Source organism: Andrena cerasifolii, chromosome 4, assembly GCF_050908995.1.
Source record: "Andrena cerasifolii isolate SP2316 chromosome 4, iyAndCera1_principal, whole genome shotgun sequence".
NCBI classification, from domain to species: domain Eukaryota; kingdom Metazoa; phylum Arthropoda; class Insecta; order Hymenoptera; family Andrenidae; genus Andrena; species Andrena cerasifolii.
The window spans coordinates 15594647-15613168 of NC_135121.1; the positions used below are offsets into that span (position 1 = coordinate 15594647).

General features: G+C 42.3%; 1 protein-coding gene across 3 annotated transcripts in view; it reads right to left on the reverse strand.

The window, feature by feature from the left end:
* Nucleotides 1-18522, reverse strand: part of LOC143368356 (neural cell adhesion molecule 1) — a 165332-nt gene that overhangs the window by 22406 nt on the left and 124404 nt on the right. For all 3 annotated transcript variants that reach the window (XM_076811000.1, XM_076810999.1, XM_076810998.1), the window contains exons 6-9: nucleotides 14473-14748; nucleotides 13658-13817; nucleotides 8464-8798; nucleotides 3506-3872 (exon numbers count right to left, since the gene is read on the reverse strand). In XM_076811000.1, the coding sequence (XP_076667115.1) occupies nucleotides 3506-3872; nucleotides 8464-8798; nucleotides 13658-13817; nucleotides 14473-14748 (1138 nt within the window). The remainder of the gene's footprint in view (nucleotides 1-3505; nucleotides 3873-8463; nucleotides 8799-13657; nucleotides 13818-14472; nucleotides 14749-18522) is intronic.

Below are 18522 nucleotides of genomic sequence, written 5' to 3' on the forward strand. Positions count from 1 at the left end.
TAAGTATATTTCGTCGCTTTATAACTACGTAATGGATTGAAATACAGATTCACTAAGTGTTGTAGGTATTTAATAGCGAATGGAATAGTCTGTTTAAACACTTTAAATTTCATTTTTAACTACATATGTTTTTCTATACAACCTCAAATTTTAGGGTGCCAATGATTGTACTTTTATGCCTAATTCTGTTTTTCATTAAATATTCTTAAAATAAAAGACTTAATAGGTACTCAAGATGATTTATTTTAAGGACAAATCCATAGTCATTGGTAATAACTGAAAATTAAGACCATATAAAAACGTCACAAAAAAAATATAGACATTCCAATTTGTGTTTCCATTTAGGGTGCCAATCATTGTACAGTTTACCCTGTTATAGAAACGTTCTAACGCGTTAATGTTGTAGCAACCAAAATTAAATGACTCAGTCGTGCATTGCCGTCAGGTGACGTACGCAACAGAGAGCAAAGACCAAGGTCCCAACCGACAGCACACCTACTCCTTTCAAGCCCACCCTCGTCAGCATCGAGCAGTGTGTCGTATGTAGAGGATGCCTGGCGCAAGGGTCGGCACGGAGGGCCACCGTGAGCCCAGTGGAAACAGTCTCGATGCATAGCCGGAACAGATATAGGTGTTCGTTGATTGAGTGTAATCTGTTTTGTTAATTGCAAGGTCCGCAGAGGCCGATACCTGCGGTCGCGTTGTGCTGCGCTCAGCGTTACGAGGCGAGGCTGCCGTCGGTTTCCGTGCCCCCTCGTCCCTCCTTCGCGAGCTCGAACCCCTCCCCCGACCACAGGCGAGGCTCCCTTATGGGGGTCAGGGTGAGCCAGGGTGAGCCAGGTCTCGGTGACGGTGCGGGTTTGAGGGTCGGTTAACCGACTAATTGCAATACTGACGCGCCCAGTCGGACTATTTGCGCAATTGCAATCATATCCGCCGGCCTAGCGTCACCTATCACGAGTATAATAGGCGTGGCTGGTGCCCGTTTAGAGCCACGTGCACGCGCTAATTGACCGTCAAAAACGGAACTCAGCGTTTTTCCGCCAGCCTTTGTCCATTTTTCAAAAGCCGACCACCCCCACCCCCACCCCTCCCACCTCCCCCGCCGGCGTGACGACTGGCCGCTGCGCCAGCGGCTGTTACGGGATGGACGCTGGCCTTTTACCGTTTTTAACCTGTGAATTTCGGGAGCGCGCGTGAAAACGGCAACGGGACGATTTATACGAGTCGATCGCGCTTTGTTTGACGCGTCTGTGCGACTGTTTGGGCGATTCTGACGGCCGATAGTACGATGCTTTATTCGACCCTTGGGGAATTGTTGGTGGGAACCTTTGGGTGTTGATGGGGAAGTTGACATGTTCGGGGTCGGCGATCAATTTTCCCAAATGCCCCCAAAACGTTCGACGCTTGTTAGGGCCAAGCGGCACTATTCTACTCATTATTCTTGTAGTGATGATTATAAAATCAAATCCTGATGGCCGAGAACTATACGTACTTTCGTTTAACAGAATAGAATAAAGAAAATAGTATTTTCACATTGAGTGACGCTGTCCTGAACGTGTTAATGAGTGTGGAGCTGGGATCGTGTTTCTGATCAGTAAATTGAGGTGCCTGTTGAATTTGAAAAGAGTATGGTGTAATAGTTACTCTGGGTTGGTGCTACTTTCGTCGTCAACCAGTTACAGATCTGACGAAGACATTCACGAATTTGTTAATCTGTTAAGGGGATATTCGGCTCTCTTCTAAAATCCGCCACTTTTCGGTGATGGTTTTTATAATGAAATACACACTCAACGTTTTCGAATTTCGGGGATTATATTGTACCACTCTTGAAATACAAGAAAAAATCTTTGTTGTTTGTTTATTTTACTTGTGTACTTAAATATTCCGCAGTGAAGTTGGCGTTTTCAGAATTGCTGGCGGTTGAAATTTCGGACAACTGGATCATCTGAACCAAAAAAAACCAAACATAGGGTATTTTTAATTTGCAGGAGTATGGCTATCTCGCTAACCACAAATATCTGAAGATTTTTTAACATTTCCCCATATTTTATATTTATTAAACAGAAAAGAAACGCCTCTTTTCGGTACTTTCAACTTTGATCGACTCCCATTTTAATAATTTTGGTTCAAAATTGCCCTCTCGTGGAAAGCGAGATAACCATACTCCTGCGAATTAGAAATACGTTTGGTTTTTTTAATTTCCAATGATCCAGTCGAGCGAAATTTTAACCGCCAGCAATTCTGAAGCCGCCAACTTCACTGCGAAATATTTATGTAAACAAATGAAATAAACAAACAACAAAGATTTTTTCTTGTATTTCAAGAGTGGTAGAATATACCCCCAAAAATTCGAAAACGTTAAGTGTTTATTTCATTATAAAAACCACCACCGAAAAGTGGCCGATTTTTCGGCCGAGAGAGTAGAATGTCCCCTTAAGAGAAAAGATTATCCCACCACGTGCTGATATACGGAGCAGAGTTGAAAATTTCTGGTAATATACCTACATACTTTCCATATGACAGCCAGGTGTTTGACAAACTAAACTGAGCTTGGATATGGAAATATAGCTGGTGCGCAAAGCTGTAGCCACGGCTGTATCTCCGGACAAGGAGCAACGAGTCTTGTCGAGGGCCATCGAGTATTGCCTCTAACGGAAAATAGGGCATCGATAGTTATATCCAATCGGCAAGCTCGATGTTCGATAAAAGGGGTTGGCTACATCCTCCAATTATATTTTTCAATTTATTGTTTACTTCGATCATTTTCTTGCCCGTTAATCGGGCCGAACTGCGATTCAGGGACGAACTCGCGGCCGAGACTTGAAATCTACCGGACGTCCTTCTTCCCTTCTTCCTTTTGTTTCTGTCAACGGTAAGAAGTTCGCTCCACGGACGTCCCAGTTTCGCCGGGCTCCCCTTTCTGCCTTACAGATAATACGAAAATAATCATCGTCGGTAACGAGAAAACTTCTCGATGCTTTGCTGAACTCGATAATGTAAATAACTTCGTCCCAGTCGAATTACAGAATCGCGGAGGTGCACGAGCGTCCAGTTTCCATTCGCGGCCCCCTTGTCCCTAGGTGTTCGTAAATTAACAGAACTTGATAAAGCAAGATATCGTTGCGAGATAATTCCATCACAGTCGCGAGTTTGAAGAGCCACGCGGGGTCTGTGTTTTCTGAAATAATCGTGATCGTCTGACACGAAACGCGAATTAAATAAGCTCCGAAATTATGTGTCCATTAAAGTTGCTTTCAGAGATGCTACACTGTATATGAAACGAATACTGCAGACTACTGTACTCTAGAAAAGAACCACTGTTCCATTGATTATACACATTAGCAGCGTGCAGCCGAGGGATCTCCTCGACCCAGAGAACGTCAACGCAGGAAACGAGCGTAAAAAGCCGTTTAATGCGACCGGTTCTTACCTACCGGTCGATTTGACATCTGTCGAACGGTTCCGCTAAACACGGGGCGTATTAGAGAGCGAGTGCACTCACCTGTCGTGTACATGGCGACACCTTTCAGGGTCACTGGCTCGAGAATGGCAGGCTCGCTCCTCCCCTTCGCATTAATCGCGTACAGAAAAAGTCGATAGCTCCTTCCCGTCGTTAGGCCCGCCACCTCAAATGTCGGCCCGCTCGAGCCGGCCGGTACAGTTTTGTTCAATAAAATCGGCCCGCCTTCCTCGTCGGCGACCACCTCCAGCTGGTAGCTGTAAATTGGAAGGCCGCCGTCGTAGCCCTCCAAGCAACGGACCAGCAAGCCGGTGCCAGACTTTGCGCTGAGCTCCTCCACTTCCACGGGCGCGGACATTTCGGTGGCGCTGCAATTGTGCAGGGCGTACGGCCTGCCCGCGGCTATCACCTGGGAAAAAATGAGAACGCGTGGCTGATTGAATGTCCAGAGGCATGAATGGGCTTTCGCTTGAAAAATTGCGATATTGCGTTAACGAATTTCTGGATGGGTGCGGGTGAGTACGCGCACCTGGTCTACCGTTCGCCGAAGTTTACTGCTGAAAGTACCTAGGTGAATGTAAGATCTTTTATTTCGGGATTTTATTATTCAGAGGGTGGCTAAATTATTGTACTCAAAAGATTTTTATCGAAATCTGTGAATGTCGCGGCTGTGATTAAAGCAACAATGCAGGAATGTTATAGTATTTTTATTGATTAATTAGCTGCAATATCTGGCAACAGTGTGAGGAACTTTTCGACATATAAATCTCATTGGTTTTTAAAAGGGCGGGGATAAAATTATTACTAATAAGATAGAAATAATAGAAAATATCGTCAGAGTGTGCCAGAATATTCCAAAACTGCAGGAAGTAGCCACAGAATTCATTGAAAGCATGCCACGTCGAATATAAACCGTCATAAAAACTAAAGGCGGGGTCACCAAGTATCGAGTACCTGTATTTCTCGTACAATATAGTCTTAAATCTATATACCTAAATGTATTTAATTTGCAATTCTTAAATACATATACTAGTATTAAAAAAATAGTATTATAATATTAAAAACGAGACATATATTTTATTTTATCGCTTAAACTTACAAAATCTCAAACCTTTTGTTTCAGTATAATAATTTGGCCACCCACTGTATAGCGCGGTGGAAAGAGTGACGCGAATGTGTAGAATGAAAAGAAACTACTGCAAATTTTTTGTGAAATATTCGTGAATCTGATAGGATATTTTTGCTGGGAAATTACACAGAAATTTGATAAATGTTAATTTTTATATATTATTAAAAATAGAGTGTCTTTATTGAAAATATTAATATCGCAGATATATCACAGAGGAAAAGGGAGAAGCGTAAGCCTATGATCGATTGAAAATACTGTACAACAGGAGTGGGAGTTAAATTTCAGAAGCAATAGTAAATAAAAAAGGACACGATTCAATTTTATTACCCAACTCTGTTACGGAGAGTATTTCCTCTGTTAAATATTCTTTTTCCTTTTTCTTTGGCAACTGAAATCATTTTCCTCGGTAACATTTCCGCGATGTTTTCTTCGTATATTTGGCAAGACGCTGCATTTCTATCGGAGCTCGACAAAAGCAGGATCCGCCAAATCCTCAGCTTTCAGTATTTCCACGCGCGCGTCAAATGATTGCAAGTAGGATGATTGTACTTGAACGACAGAAAGAGCGCTTTTATATTTTGTGCAAGTACGATCCGTCGCGATGAGAACTTATATCCTATGGGGCGCAACAAAAGAGCATATAATGTGTGGAATTCGTGAAGGAAAGAGCTATCAACTCCGCGGATAGTATCTAGTAAATCCAGTGAGCAAGTGGCGTGGAAATCGATACTCTTGAGGATAGAAGCTGCCAAATGTGTTCTTTGATGCACTAATTTGGTCACATTTCCACACACACCACCGGGGTCTTAACGCGTTCGCTGTGCATCAGTAAGTCGCGAGACATGATCAGCGCACGTTTACTCGATGTAGCATATGTAATTCATTCGGCAGTTCAAAATTAACCTGTTAACTGGGTCATTTCCGACCAGAAACGCCTGCAGCGTGTTCAGATATGTATAATCAGAATGATTAAAGGCAAATTAGCTCATTTACAAACCACAGCAAATGCTACACGTGACCTTTCACTGTACAGGGTGTTTCACTGCAGCTGGTAATTGTTAAATATTCTCGATCAATCGGCTTGTCTTGGTCAATGGAGAAGCATGTTTAAGTGGACTTTTAAGTGCACCGAGCACTGTACGTGTTACAGTACTAACGTCTAAACATTATGTTTAATATGTCTCTTATTACCGACATCACCCCCTGCTGCCTTAACACCCCTATATCTCTGCAAGACACCGAACGTTTAATGCCATCCTTACAATATGTATATGTTTGCTTGTTCATGCGTGTGTGTGTGTGTGTGTGCGTACACTTGAATGCGTTGGGAGCACTCAATGTTAGGTTGTAACTACGGTTAGATTGAATAGATCAATGCAACTATCACGAGGCATTGTGTTGACTGCACTAATTGATGAAGCTTGATTGATAGCATTGATCAAAGGTGATACATGTCGTTACAGAAATACTCATTACCATAAGTATTTGCGTGTACGTGCGGGAACGAGGTCGCCCATTGTCCAATTGGCTCCTCTAATCTAGATATTCCTATAGAGAGTATCGAGGATCGAGGGAAGTATCGATCAACTTCGGAGCATATAATACTCACTGAAGCGATGAAAGGATAATTAGCCAATATAGGTGATTTTCTGTTCCAGTAATGCGAACGATTGACTCGCCCTTTACTCGTCAAATGTTGCACTAATGGCAAGGAGATGTAGAGAACGAAAGATTTATCTCTGAATTTAAGGGAGGATTTTCAGCACTTTTTTAATTACTTTGCAATCATCGTGCAAATTAATATTCGCCCCGCGAAGATTATTGATATAATTTTGGAGGTGAATCCAACACTGCGGAAATTGAACGAAGGGACCACTTTCATTTGTTTACCTTAACGTATCGTTGGTGCATCGTGTTTAGATAGATACGAACGAACATGAAAGTCGGTCAACGTCCATCAGATATCTACCTTGGCCCTCCATTTTCCATTTTCGAAGGAATTCGATTCCGAACCATTAAAAGCAATTCTGTGTTTGCACGCTCAATCTGCAACGATGGCCGTCGCGTTCGAATAACGTACCAGCAAAGTGACGGTATTTCCCTCTAATCGAACCCATTCCTGCCACTGATTTTTTCCACCATACTTGTTAATCTGCTTTCCAAAATCCGGGGTACCTAACTCTCCTTTCTGCTACCTACAGGAGTCACAGGTTGTACCCACTTCCTTCTTATAAAAAAAATACGACATTTCGTTAACCCTTTACCTACAAGTCTGTGACCCATTTGTTTTTACGCTTTTGAATGTTTATTCGTCGGTGGATCTAAAAGGAATTTCTATTTTACGAGTGACAAATATGTGACGAAGAAAAGAAGGAAATCTGCTATTTAATACGAATAAAATCGTTCAGTTTGGGGGACAAAAACTTCAAATTTAAATGTGAAATTCTTGGTGGGAAATGTAGCAAGATGATCAAGAATCCCTGAATTTATAAATGCAAGTGAATTTTATCTATTTCCAATAATACAGTTGTTCAGTGGAAACGAGCCAAAGTCACGTATCAAGTTTCATTTTTCCCGGTTCGTTCGTTCGGAAGATACCGTTACTCCCACACGCGGCTACACCGACATCACTCTGAAAATGGTCAAATCGTGTTCATGCTCAAAACGTGCGAGTTCGTCGAAAACTCAAACTCGAATTTTTCACTCTATCTCTGCGCCACGTGTTAAAAGTATTTCTGTTATGGTAGGAGCTTCTGTAAAATAAGTCCTGAAATATTCACTTCATGAAACGAATAAGAATTAAATCGATGTGTTTAGTAGAAAGTGGTTTACCAAGTCTAATTTTATGACGAAGAATTTAAAATAACACGAATGGCTCTTATGTTTCTATAAAATGCAATACTATTCGTAATTATTTGAATGATAATAAAGTTAAAATTCGAAACTCGAAACTCGACAAATTCATAGTGAAAGGTAACTAAATCTTCGAGTGTACTGATGTCGCGTAATGTTTTCTATCATTAGAAAAGCTGAACTGTACATACAACGTATTAGACATTGTGAAAATGGCTTGCATGACTCATTTCCCCCTCAACATACAATTTCTTTTTATATGACACACTTCTATGTCTCACAATCAGTATATCGGATATGTCCACTTAACAGAGACAAACCTAGTTTGCGAACGACAAAAAGAGCTAGAAAATGTGTGAACGTATTTCATAGTCTGTTCAGAAAAGTCCCTAACAGCTAACATTCTAATATCAATATACCAGCAGTGGTCCACGATATTTATATCAGAAGTGAAACTTTCATTCAAACGAAAAAGGTATTCCCCAATTCAGTGTCGAAATCAAAATAGACCAAAAAGAAGCTGAAATTACGAATAGTACTATTTTACTATAACTAAATTCGTCACCACTTTTTATGGTTCCAGTAAAAATCCGAATTTCTACCACGGCATGAAACGTGCTATCGTTAAGTCAGTGAAAAAGTTTGTTCGCTTTATTACAAGTAAATTATATTACATGTCATCTTAACCAACCTATTTTCCCTGCCTATCTATGGCTACTTGCCACTTTTCTGGTAAAATTACAAATGGATGTATTAAAACAAGACATTTCCGTACACCTAACATTACGTAATGCTGATACTGAGGAGTCAGTAATACTGATTCACAAATTTAATTTCAACCTGCAAGTACATCGTTCAACAGTATGAAATAATAGACACATCAGCCTGTAGAACCATACTACCAAAACTGTTCCAGTAACAACCCTACTCTCCCCCGCCCTCAGAAAAGAAACGGAAAGAAATTTCGAGTGAGACTGCTGCCACTGTAGCACATGGGAAATAAGGGAAATGCATTTACCTGAAAGAGGCACGGCGCTCGTTGCTTTCCAACCTGGTTGCTCGCCCAGCACGCCACCGTGCCGTAGTCCATTTCCGTAGCAGGCGTATAGTTTAGCCTGGACCCGTGGAACTGTTGGTACTCCTTCAGGCTTTCGGCGACGGACGGCGTCCCGAGCGCTGGCACGTGAGAGTAACGAGAATGAGGGACCTCCACCAGCTCTCCAGAATTATTGAATGTCCAATGGAAAGTCAACGGTGCCGGATGACTCTCCACGGAACAAACCAACGATACGGTTTCCTGCTTCAGGGCGCCGACCACCACCTCACTTTTCCCTTCCTTGCACACCGGCGTGTCTGCAAACGCGAATCCTTCTGTTAGAATTTTTCATGACTCCCCGTTTCGAGGGAGAATTACGGAATGATTGTTCAGCTCCGTGGGATTATTTAATAAAGAACGAGTCGAGAGAGTTATTTCGTTGACTTTTTGTTACTGACGGTTACTTCCCCTTTTCGGTTGTCTGGATAATACAATTTTAAGCACCACACGATTCTCTTGTCGATCGTAATTATAACTGAAAGTATCAACTTTGAATTAGGGAAATGTTTGTCTTCTGACACGATTTCCGCGAAAATAAGCAAGTGATTCCAAGGTTTCGGCTTGAACGATGATTGCATATGTTTTATGATTCCTTTACTAATGAATACATCATGTTGTTTTCAATTGAAAGTCGGAAAGCATTTGCTGAAACATATTTTTATGCCTGTAATAGATAATATCAGTGGTACAAAATCTGTAAGGGGTAGTCTCGCCCCTTCACGTGTTAAAGAATGTTTCTTTATTATTTATACAAGTTCTTCGCATCCTGGAAAATAAAGCACGATAATAAAACGCAATAAAATAGACACCACTGGATGCAATTACTGTAAACAGATTATTGACCATGCTACTTTCATATTCTCTGCGCGGACTGTACTTTAGTTTGAGCAATTCAAACGTCAAAACAGAGTAACGTTATCATTCCACGTAAAATTACATCCTAATGTTATTGAACAGGCTTGCGAATCAGAAGCCATAGACTGTGACATAAACTGAAATGACCACTCGGATCCAATTGACCTATTACAGGGGTAAGTTGGACGATATAGCCAGTTGCGGTTGCATGTAGCTTCTACTCTGGACGTCTACGTAGATAACGCACACATGCTACTTAACGAATTTGAGTGCAACTTGACATTCGCTGAGCCAATCACTTTTACTTAGACACGCTACCCTGTTGTACATTAATTTCGCATGGAATCAGAAACCTTCAAGTATCGGAAATGCATGACCTGTACTACTTCCTCTACGTCTATGAAGCGAGCGCTAGTGCACACTTATCTCGAACCGCGAATGAAAATATAATTTCACTCAACTTCTTATTACCAGCTACCTGTTTCCCTTCGAGATATTCACACACTAGCCATGAAAGGAAGCTAGTGCAAACATACCCTGTAGACATTAACTACGTTTTACTGATGCACAGCGTCTAAGGTGTCTCTAAACTTAGTTCCAACAGTTTACATCTCATTCACCAGTATTTTCTCTAATAACCTCGTTCTCTGCTTTGAAAAGCAACTAGAAGACCAGTTTCACGGCACATCAGCCGCGATTGAGCTCCACGAAAGAAGACGCGCATGTGGTCAGCAGAAACGTGCAAGTTCCGCACCAATAAAACGACGCGCAGCCTTTAGAATCCCAGCCCACCTAGCCCATTGACTCGCACACATTTCTTCCAGCCCAGGACCTTTACGTGCTCAACAATTACCCCTGTTATTTTGAAGGAGACAAAAGAACTCCCTAGCAAACTTCGCCTCAAAGGAAAGTCTTTCGGTGGCAACTCTACCGAGCTTGAAATTTGTTTGCCCCATTCAGGGCGGGAAAATTGATTACTTTGGCGAGGTGAAATGGGGATGATCGTGTAAAGCCCCTTGGCCCCGAATGGGAAACTACTTTCGACCGTTTCCCGCGAACAAAAGCGACACGGGGGCTCGCATGGAAAGCGAACGGAGAAGACGGTTGGGCACTGGAGAGGACCGTTTAATCCCCCAATGCGATCTGGCGTCGTGAAACGGAAGAACACGGTTGACACCATTCAAGCCGCGGCAGGTTCGATCGATCGCGTGATAGGAAGTTCCCTTGTCATCGGTATTTGCAATAGGCCGCGGCATACGGAAATACCAAATGGCACGGGGGATGATTTACGACGGAAATAGGGGACGACGGGGGCGGCTCCGTTTCAATCTGATGCGTTTGATGCACTGCAGGATTAATTACTAATACGAGAAGTCGAGGGGGCACCGCATTGGCAGGCAGCGACGTATCATCAGCATCGCGCTCGTCGATTCAGGGGACGGTGGCACTGCTCGAGGACTCATTAATACGCATTATCACGTGGTTGGAACTAACTGATATGCTTAGATAGAATAATGTCTTGCAGGCTGCACCGGATGCTTTCATGCGAGACATGAAAGCAGCCTAAGCCTCTTGAACGAAAACAATGTAAGATGGGTTTACATCCTGCTGTGGGATTCCTCAATAATTAGCTCTTCCCTCTGTGTATGTAGATTTAAGGGGGAACACCACTGTGACGGCCGGAAAAGTAAGCCATTTCAAGAATTTTTTTTCAGGAATAATTTACAGTTTTCATAAAAAAATTGATTACCTACCTTTAGTACGCTGTCTTGAGAGACTATATAAAAAAAAAATAGGAAAACATCCATATATTTTAATATATTAATTAATTTAGTAGACCCCCCCTCCCACACGCGAGCTGGTAGCGCACCATCCTTGTTTGTGTGCTACCAAAATCCGGTGACTTTTTAATTTTTTTTATGAAAATCTCGAATTTTTACAGACCATATCAGAGGTTTGCGCCGAAATGACACAAGTTCTACACATCCTGTAATTTTTTCCAAGTCGATTTGAACCTCAATTCACTCGCAATCAGGAAAAAAGGAAGAGAAAAAAATATTCGAGAATAACGCATTTAAAGGTTGCCGCTTGACGTTTTTAGCTGTCAAATCTACAATTTTGCGAATTGTACTATAAATCAAGCGGCATTTTATCGAGAAAAGATAGTACTTTCGGAAAATGCAATAAAAAATCGATTTTTCGACTGCCTAGTCCCCTTAATCTGTTGCTTTTAGAAGTTTTTTTCTTGCCCGTTCCTCTGTGCTCGTCGTATTTATCTGCTTTTTAGATGAAGAAGTATTCTATTTACATAATGCTCTCTCATTACAATATTTCCTATGCTTCGTCTTGTATCCATTAATTGTAAACACGGTTAAAGCTATGGAACGACTAAATTCTGCCAATTTCTTTTTGTCCCAGTACACATTTCCCTACACATGTACATTAGGGTGGCCCTTATTGTTAACCTGCGATCTCTTTTGCGCTCACCACCTACTATGTTTCCATTTCATAAAAAAATGGTCCCTCAAAAAGATTACTGTAATCGGACCTCCCTATATTCAAACGCTATTATCTAAAAAATGGTTGGAAGTACGAAAAAATTATATACACAATAATTCTAGAAAAGCTCTATAAATTCAATTCGAAGCCACAAATTCGTTCAATTTACCACACATCACACCTTCAGATTTCTAAACCACAATCTAACGCCAGAAACAACACTCCAACCCCTCCACTGAAAAAGTTCTTCCAGTTCAAAATTGAATTGTTCCCCTTGGAACATTTGGGATTAAAAAAGTTGCACGAATTCAGTTGAAAGTTAGGAATGCGAAAGGGACTGAATTTACCATATACCTGTCACTGTTCCCGATTTTTCAACCACGACTATCTAACACTCTATCCAACGAACAAGCCTCAAACTCCTCCCTCTAATAACACAGCATCGGAACGCAGAAATTTTTGTCTGCAACCGAGCTGTGGAAGCAATCTTCGAGATTCTTGAGTGACTCGAGGGGGGGGGGGATCAGTGTCAACGCCGTGGAATGGGGGGTTAAAACATCACGGCGGAATCGCGCGTTCCCTTTAGCTCTGCGCGCCTCCGTCGCGCCCCCTGGCCCAGCTTAGCACATTGCCAGGCCGCGTTCACCTACACATGAATATTCAGCTACGCTTTACATACATTGAATATGCATCGTAGTCCTTCCTTCCCTCTTAGGTCATTTACAAGATGCAGATACGCTGGGCCACCGCCACGACTACCAACCATTCTAATAGAATAACTCGCGCTGTGTGTTTTACAGAAAACTAGCCATCTCCCTTCTGGCCGCGGCCCTCTCGGCCCTTTCTCGTCGATTCTCCACGGCAAAGCGCCCGAGGGCCCTTCAAACCGGATTCCCAGTACGCGTACTCGGCTGCTACTTGCCATCGATTAAGTAATTATCGAGGACTCGAGGTGAGAGCTGGCAAATTAGAGAATCGGCCCAGGGAATATCAACCACCCAGCTGCAATTCTATTCGCGACCTCTTCCGTTGTTCTTGTGATTAACGAGTGGCGGGATAACGGGGGGTCCTCCGATTAGACCGACGCCAACGGGACGCTTTTGTGCGACTTTGAGGGATGGGAAGTGGGTAATTATTTCGGTGATTCTCTGTCCAGGTTGTTGATCGAAGGAAACCTTAATCGTTGCTCGACTTATCGGTTTATTCGTTTGCTTGGGAGTCGTGGGGACAGGCGTGAGTAGACTGTGTTAAAATAAGAGGTAGCCGTGGTCTTGCTGAGTTATGAAATTAGTTTGGTATTTCAGAGATTCTATTTTGATCGTACTCTGATGCAAATGAAATATTCATTTTGAATGGCGCAGTAGAACGTTATTGGTGTATTGATTATTCAGGCAGCAATTAATTGGCACATAACCGAATAGGTTTATTAATTATCGATTGGTAGACCTAAGCTGTTCTATTTAGAAAATCGATGCTCGACTGTATTTTAGAAATTTGCGTGCAACCCATATGGTGCTGCATCCGAATGCCGCAGGACCAGACTTAGAAGCAGGATAGCTTATTTACTATTAGAGATGGACAAACTTTTATTTGGATGAGGAAGAAGGAATAAGAATAACGAATAAACCGGCATTCGCCACAAACAGATAAGGTTTTAGGTTTTGTATTATTGAGTCTTCGAACGGATAAAGTGACTTTTGGGTAGGTTTAACAGAATTTGAATAAGATTCTGGTAGTTGGAATACGAGGAATGTAGACTCACACATTATTTGAAGAGTCACCGGGTTGCTGGCAGTTTCCCCCTCGCTATTGGCAGCAAGACAAGTGTAATCACCAGCCGAGTATCGGGTTATGCCTTGAAGAACCAGAGAATGATCGCTGAGGACGATACCAGCGGTGGCATTGTTCTTCAGCTTCTTACCCTGGAACAAACAATCCCACTTTGCCAGAAGAGTCCTGCTTCCATCTGTACATGATTGTAGATCCTTAATAAAATCCATTAAATCCTATTACTTCCACACCTTCAAAATCCAGAATCTTTTCCTTGAGAATATAAGAAGCTTAAAATAATTATTAGTGGAACGACAATATGACAGTAATGATATAACGTATACTGCTCAATATTAATCCAGTTAATTAAAAAAATCAACGTTCCTTTCAGTATTAACTGAAAGCTTATTCTCTTGAATTTCGTTTTCTCATACCCAGACCTGTACCAGTGAATTTTATTTACAAGACTTAACTTTTCAACTAGGGAAGAATTTAACTCATTTCAAAATTCCTCTACATTTTATTATGTCCAGTATTCACGGTGAGTAAAATGATTTAATTTACTTTTAATCGTGTGTAAACGCATTAGAGGGATTTTTGGTTCGGAGATGATCTAACTGATAAGTCAATCCCAACTAAAAATTGCAATCTACGGAGTACAGTAAAATATGCTTATCACGTGTAATTTTTGTAGGAAAATTTACTGTAAGTTAGAATCTCAAAAGGCGGAATATACTGTTCGGACGTAACAGTAGGTTCATGGACCAATTCCAAAACTCGTAAATCGACTGCACCACAAGGACTTACGTCTTTGAACCAGGCGAGCTTATACACTTTCGGATTAGCTCTAACCGAGCACTCGAAGTAGACGTCGTCACCCTCTTTGATATCATCTGGATTCAAGGTTTCACCCATCTTGAGAGTCACCACTGGCTGATACTGCACGTCCAGCCTCCACTTGTCCTCCAAAGCGCTGTCAGGAACAGAAGGGTTTTCGGCGCGACACGTCAGGTATTTCCCATCGTCATCTATACTTGGCACGAAGCTCAGGATGCTGAGGCTCTGGTTATGTTCCTGCGCGAACTATCGATAAAACACACGTACAGTGGCCATTAATAATCATCCCCTAATATTTCATTAATTTTACAATTTAAAATGCATGTCTCTGGAAATACACTGACCACGAGGATTTTAAAGCAATCGTTTTCGCGACTGATTTTGAGGAATAAACAAAACATCAGGCACAGTGGAGGTTCAAATACGAATTTGAAGGGTTCAGCTAGACGGCAAATAGAATAAAAGCGTCTGAAGGAGAATTTTCATGACTCCTTGTTTACTGTAAGAAGAATTCCTTATTCAACTACAGTGGTGGTCTAAAGAAAGTTTGAAACTTATATTTCTACCTGTCTGTAGGTATAACTAACTTAATAGAAGCTTTTAAGCATTATGCTGGTATCACTGGCCCTTTGTGGCAACCCCCAATCTATAAAATATAAGTTTTAAGATATATGAGGCATTGAGAACAAAAACATGCTAACCCATATTTTTTTACGAAATTGACTTATCAGCAGTAACGTATTAGTCTCTAATAATCACATAAAATAGGGAATATTAACTTTTTCCATGTGAGTTAGTCCTATATTAAACTATCTTATTTCTCTCGCCATTCACAGTTTAATCTCCCCTTTGCCCACTCCTGTAAGTGTGTAAGCATTGATATCCCAGGACTAATCTATACCTTTACTGCGCCAGTACGTTCCACAATATAAATTCAATGTGATAACAGACATCCCTGCAGGAGAAAATAATAATAACTTTAACAAAATCGTATCGGTAATCGCGCTTCTTACTACTGATATCCCACTATTGCGATCATCCCCTCAATTTCAGGATCTGCTGATAAATATGTTCTCCCTACTGACGTATACCATTCCCTTCGACAATTTTCCGCCCCCTAACACCACCCCGCGCCACTCAATCCGTCCCCCGCAATTGCATCAAACGACCCCACCCTCCCCCCGGCCGAAATCGTTTAAACATTAACACCTGAGAAATTCCACAAAAAACGTAAACAGACCCGACACAGTAGCATGTTGCCAGCGGGGCTACAATTTGTCACGCGTTTAATACGAAAATCAATTCGCCGCTCATACGCACCGCCGCGGGAAGAGAGATGAGAGAATAAAGGGACGAGTGGAGATTAACGATTCTTTCGGGATTTATGATGCAGTCGGGCGGAATTCAGGAAAATGGCGGGCTGGTTTACGCGGAGGCAGGTCGGTGACTGTCTCCTCGTCTCGTTCCCGCCCCCCCCCCTCCCGCCGCCCCTTCTCCCTGTTTCTCTTTATCCAGCGCTCTAACCTTCCGTTTCCGCGATGTCATTTTAATGATAGCGCCACCAGGCATGCATATCGGAGAGGGGCTCCGCGTCTCCGCATCAGTATCGCGAATACGATGAATGGAAGTAACTGTTCGCCAGGATGAATGTCGCGTCACGAGTCCCTCCTTCGTATTCTCTTCTCCCCCTCTCTTTTATCCACCCCAATCCCCCTCGTCCCTCGTGTCCCCGGCGCTGGGTTTTTCGTCGGGCTCTCTCCTCTCTCATTTTTCCCTCCCTTCTCTCGGTAAAGCTTCAATGCATAGCGCTCTCGGTTCGCTTCGTTGCGACGCGATCGAATTCCCCGATAAAGCTCCACGGACAGTCCAACAGCCAGCGCCGATATATCCTGCCTGGGTGATTGTATACGGGGGGCCACCGTCACGATCGCGCTGCTGGATGTGCGCGGCTGGCCGAAAGTTATCCACGCAGAAATTGCGGCAGCTCTCTTCCGAGAGGGATGCAGAATAAATCAGATCCTTCGTGGCTCGCTCCGTAACGCTTTGACGGCTCTACAACGCGCCGCGGCACGCTTATACGGGGAATCCACTTGTTTGGCTTCTCTTCCTTTCAGCGACGACGACATCGACGGAAATGTCGGTGCGTAATTTTTGGGGTAGCTTACTTGGTCGTGCGGTTTCGTGGCTGGAGGATAGAGGATTCGATCGTGCGTCATTTCTCCCTCGAGTAGCGTGTAGCTTTCTTCGGAGTGGTAATGATTTATAGGTACATGGGGGATATTAATATTTGACGGCTGAAAGAGTGACCCAATAAATAGCCCCTTTTTGGTCCCACGACTTTGGAACTGAATTGTACGCGAAACGATACCTTAAGATGAGACATCAATCACAGGAAATTTTCAAGTTGAGCTGATAATTTGTTTCTGAGATATGGAAGGTGAAAGAAGTGAAATTTCGTTAACGCGTCAGCTCATACGCTTCGAAGTACGGACTTTTATGTCAGTCCGATAATTTAAAGAATTATTTCCAGGGGTTTCGCTGACTGCTAACAACGAATTTGAACTCAGATTTTTAAAATTTGCAAAAGGAGGCTTCATTTTTGGTTCACTCTTTAATTGCTCTGGTGGATTTCGCGCGCAAGAATTTGGAATGGGAACACGTGCAAATAACACTTGTTTCTCGGCGATACTGTTGATGAGGCGGCACAGTTAGTTGAAACGGTACAGCTAGGGGGTTGATTTTAATTAAATCCGGTTTAGTACTGAACGTTATTACTGGCAATGTCAGTAGTAGTAAGAAGAGATCTTGGGACATCAATCTTCATATTATGTACTTCACACGAAACTAGAGGAACTTAAGGGTTCGACTGTCATAAACAGAGACGCGATGTGTTTTGTCATTGCAAAATTAAATTCTGAATTCCTACTGAATTACACACAATGCTTCGTTGTTGCATTAATTCAACGCGAATAAATAATCAAACAGTATTATATAAAACAGAATAATTTATTGCTAATACAGATAATTTATATACTCTTCCTCATACAGCAGTTCGTGCTCGAGAACGTGCGATGACTTCGAGGGCAAAGTTACTTGACAGTGTAATGTTCGGCAAAACCGTTCCGAGATGTTGACGGAAAAAGCCGCATCGCAAATACGAGAGGAAAGTAAGATATCTTCCGTAATTTATCGAGTGGCATGGAAAGGGCGAGAGGCGCAGGAAGGGGGGAGGTTATCCAGTGAATTCGTACGCGTACTTGCTCGCTTACTCCGTCAGCTTGGAAGGAAAGTGTCGGGCCGAGTCGATCGAAACGGGGGCGAAAAAAGCGAGGAGGGACTAGACTGCTTGCTGCAAAAACGAAATAACTTCATTCCTCGAACTTTACGACGAACCGTCGCGAACTGCGGAAACTCGCTGGGGCGCCGATTTCGACAATTTTCCTTAGAATCGTGTCACGAACTACGCTGTCACTTGACGTTCCGCGTTCCAGGGTTAAATAGATTTCCAGAGATTTTCTTCTGCTTTTAGATTTGTTTACCCCTAGGAACGAGAAATTCGTGGACTCGTATTCGTTAAGGTTTTTAAGCTGCTTTTGAGGGCTGAAATACTCCGACAAATTCGTACCAGGAATAGAGAGATAGAAAAGAATAGTTTGATAACGTTGAAAATTATTAAAAGACTACGCATCGAATTTCGTAAATTATCGATTATTTTCTGGGCTTTATTGATTTTAATTATTGTTGGGTTTAAAACTGCTTCCTGATATTCAATTCCTCAAGAAACGTAAAAAAATCTCCATACTAGAAGGGAGCTCTAGAACGAGAGAGAATTTTGAATCTTTAATTGTTTATAAGTCCAAAGTTATAACTGAAAAAAAATTTGATATTCTTCTTTACCAGTAGTTTTATGCTACTTTCAGGTCACATGAATTTTATGGTACCGCGCGCTTCCGTAATCAATTCATTGTTCGCTAAGAAATGCATGTCCCGCGTCAGAGCACTTAGGAACTATCATAATCG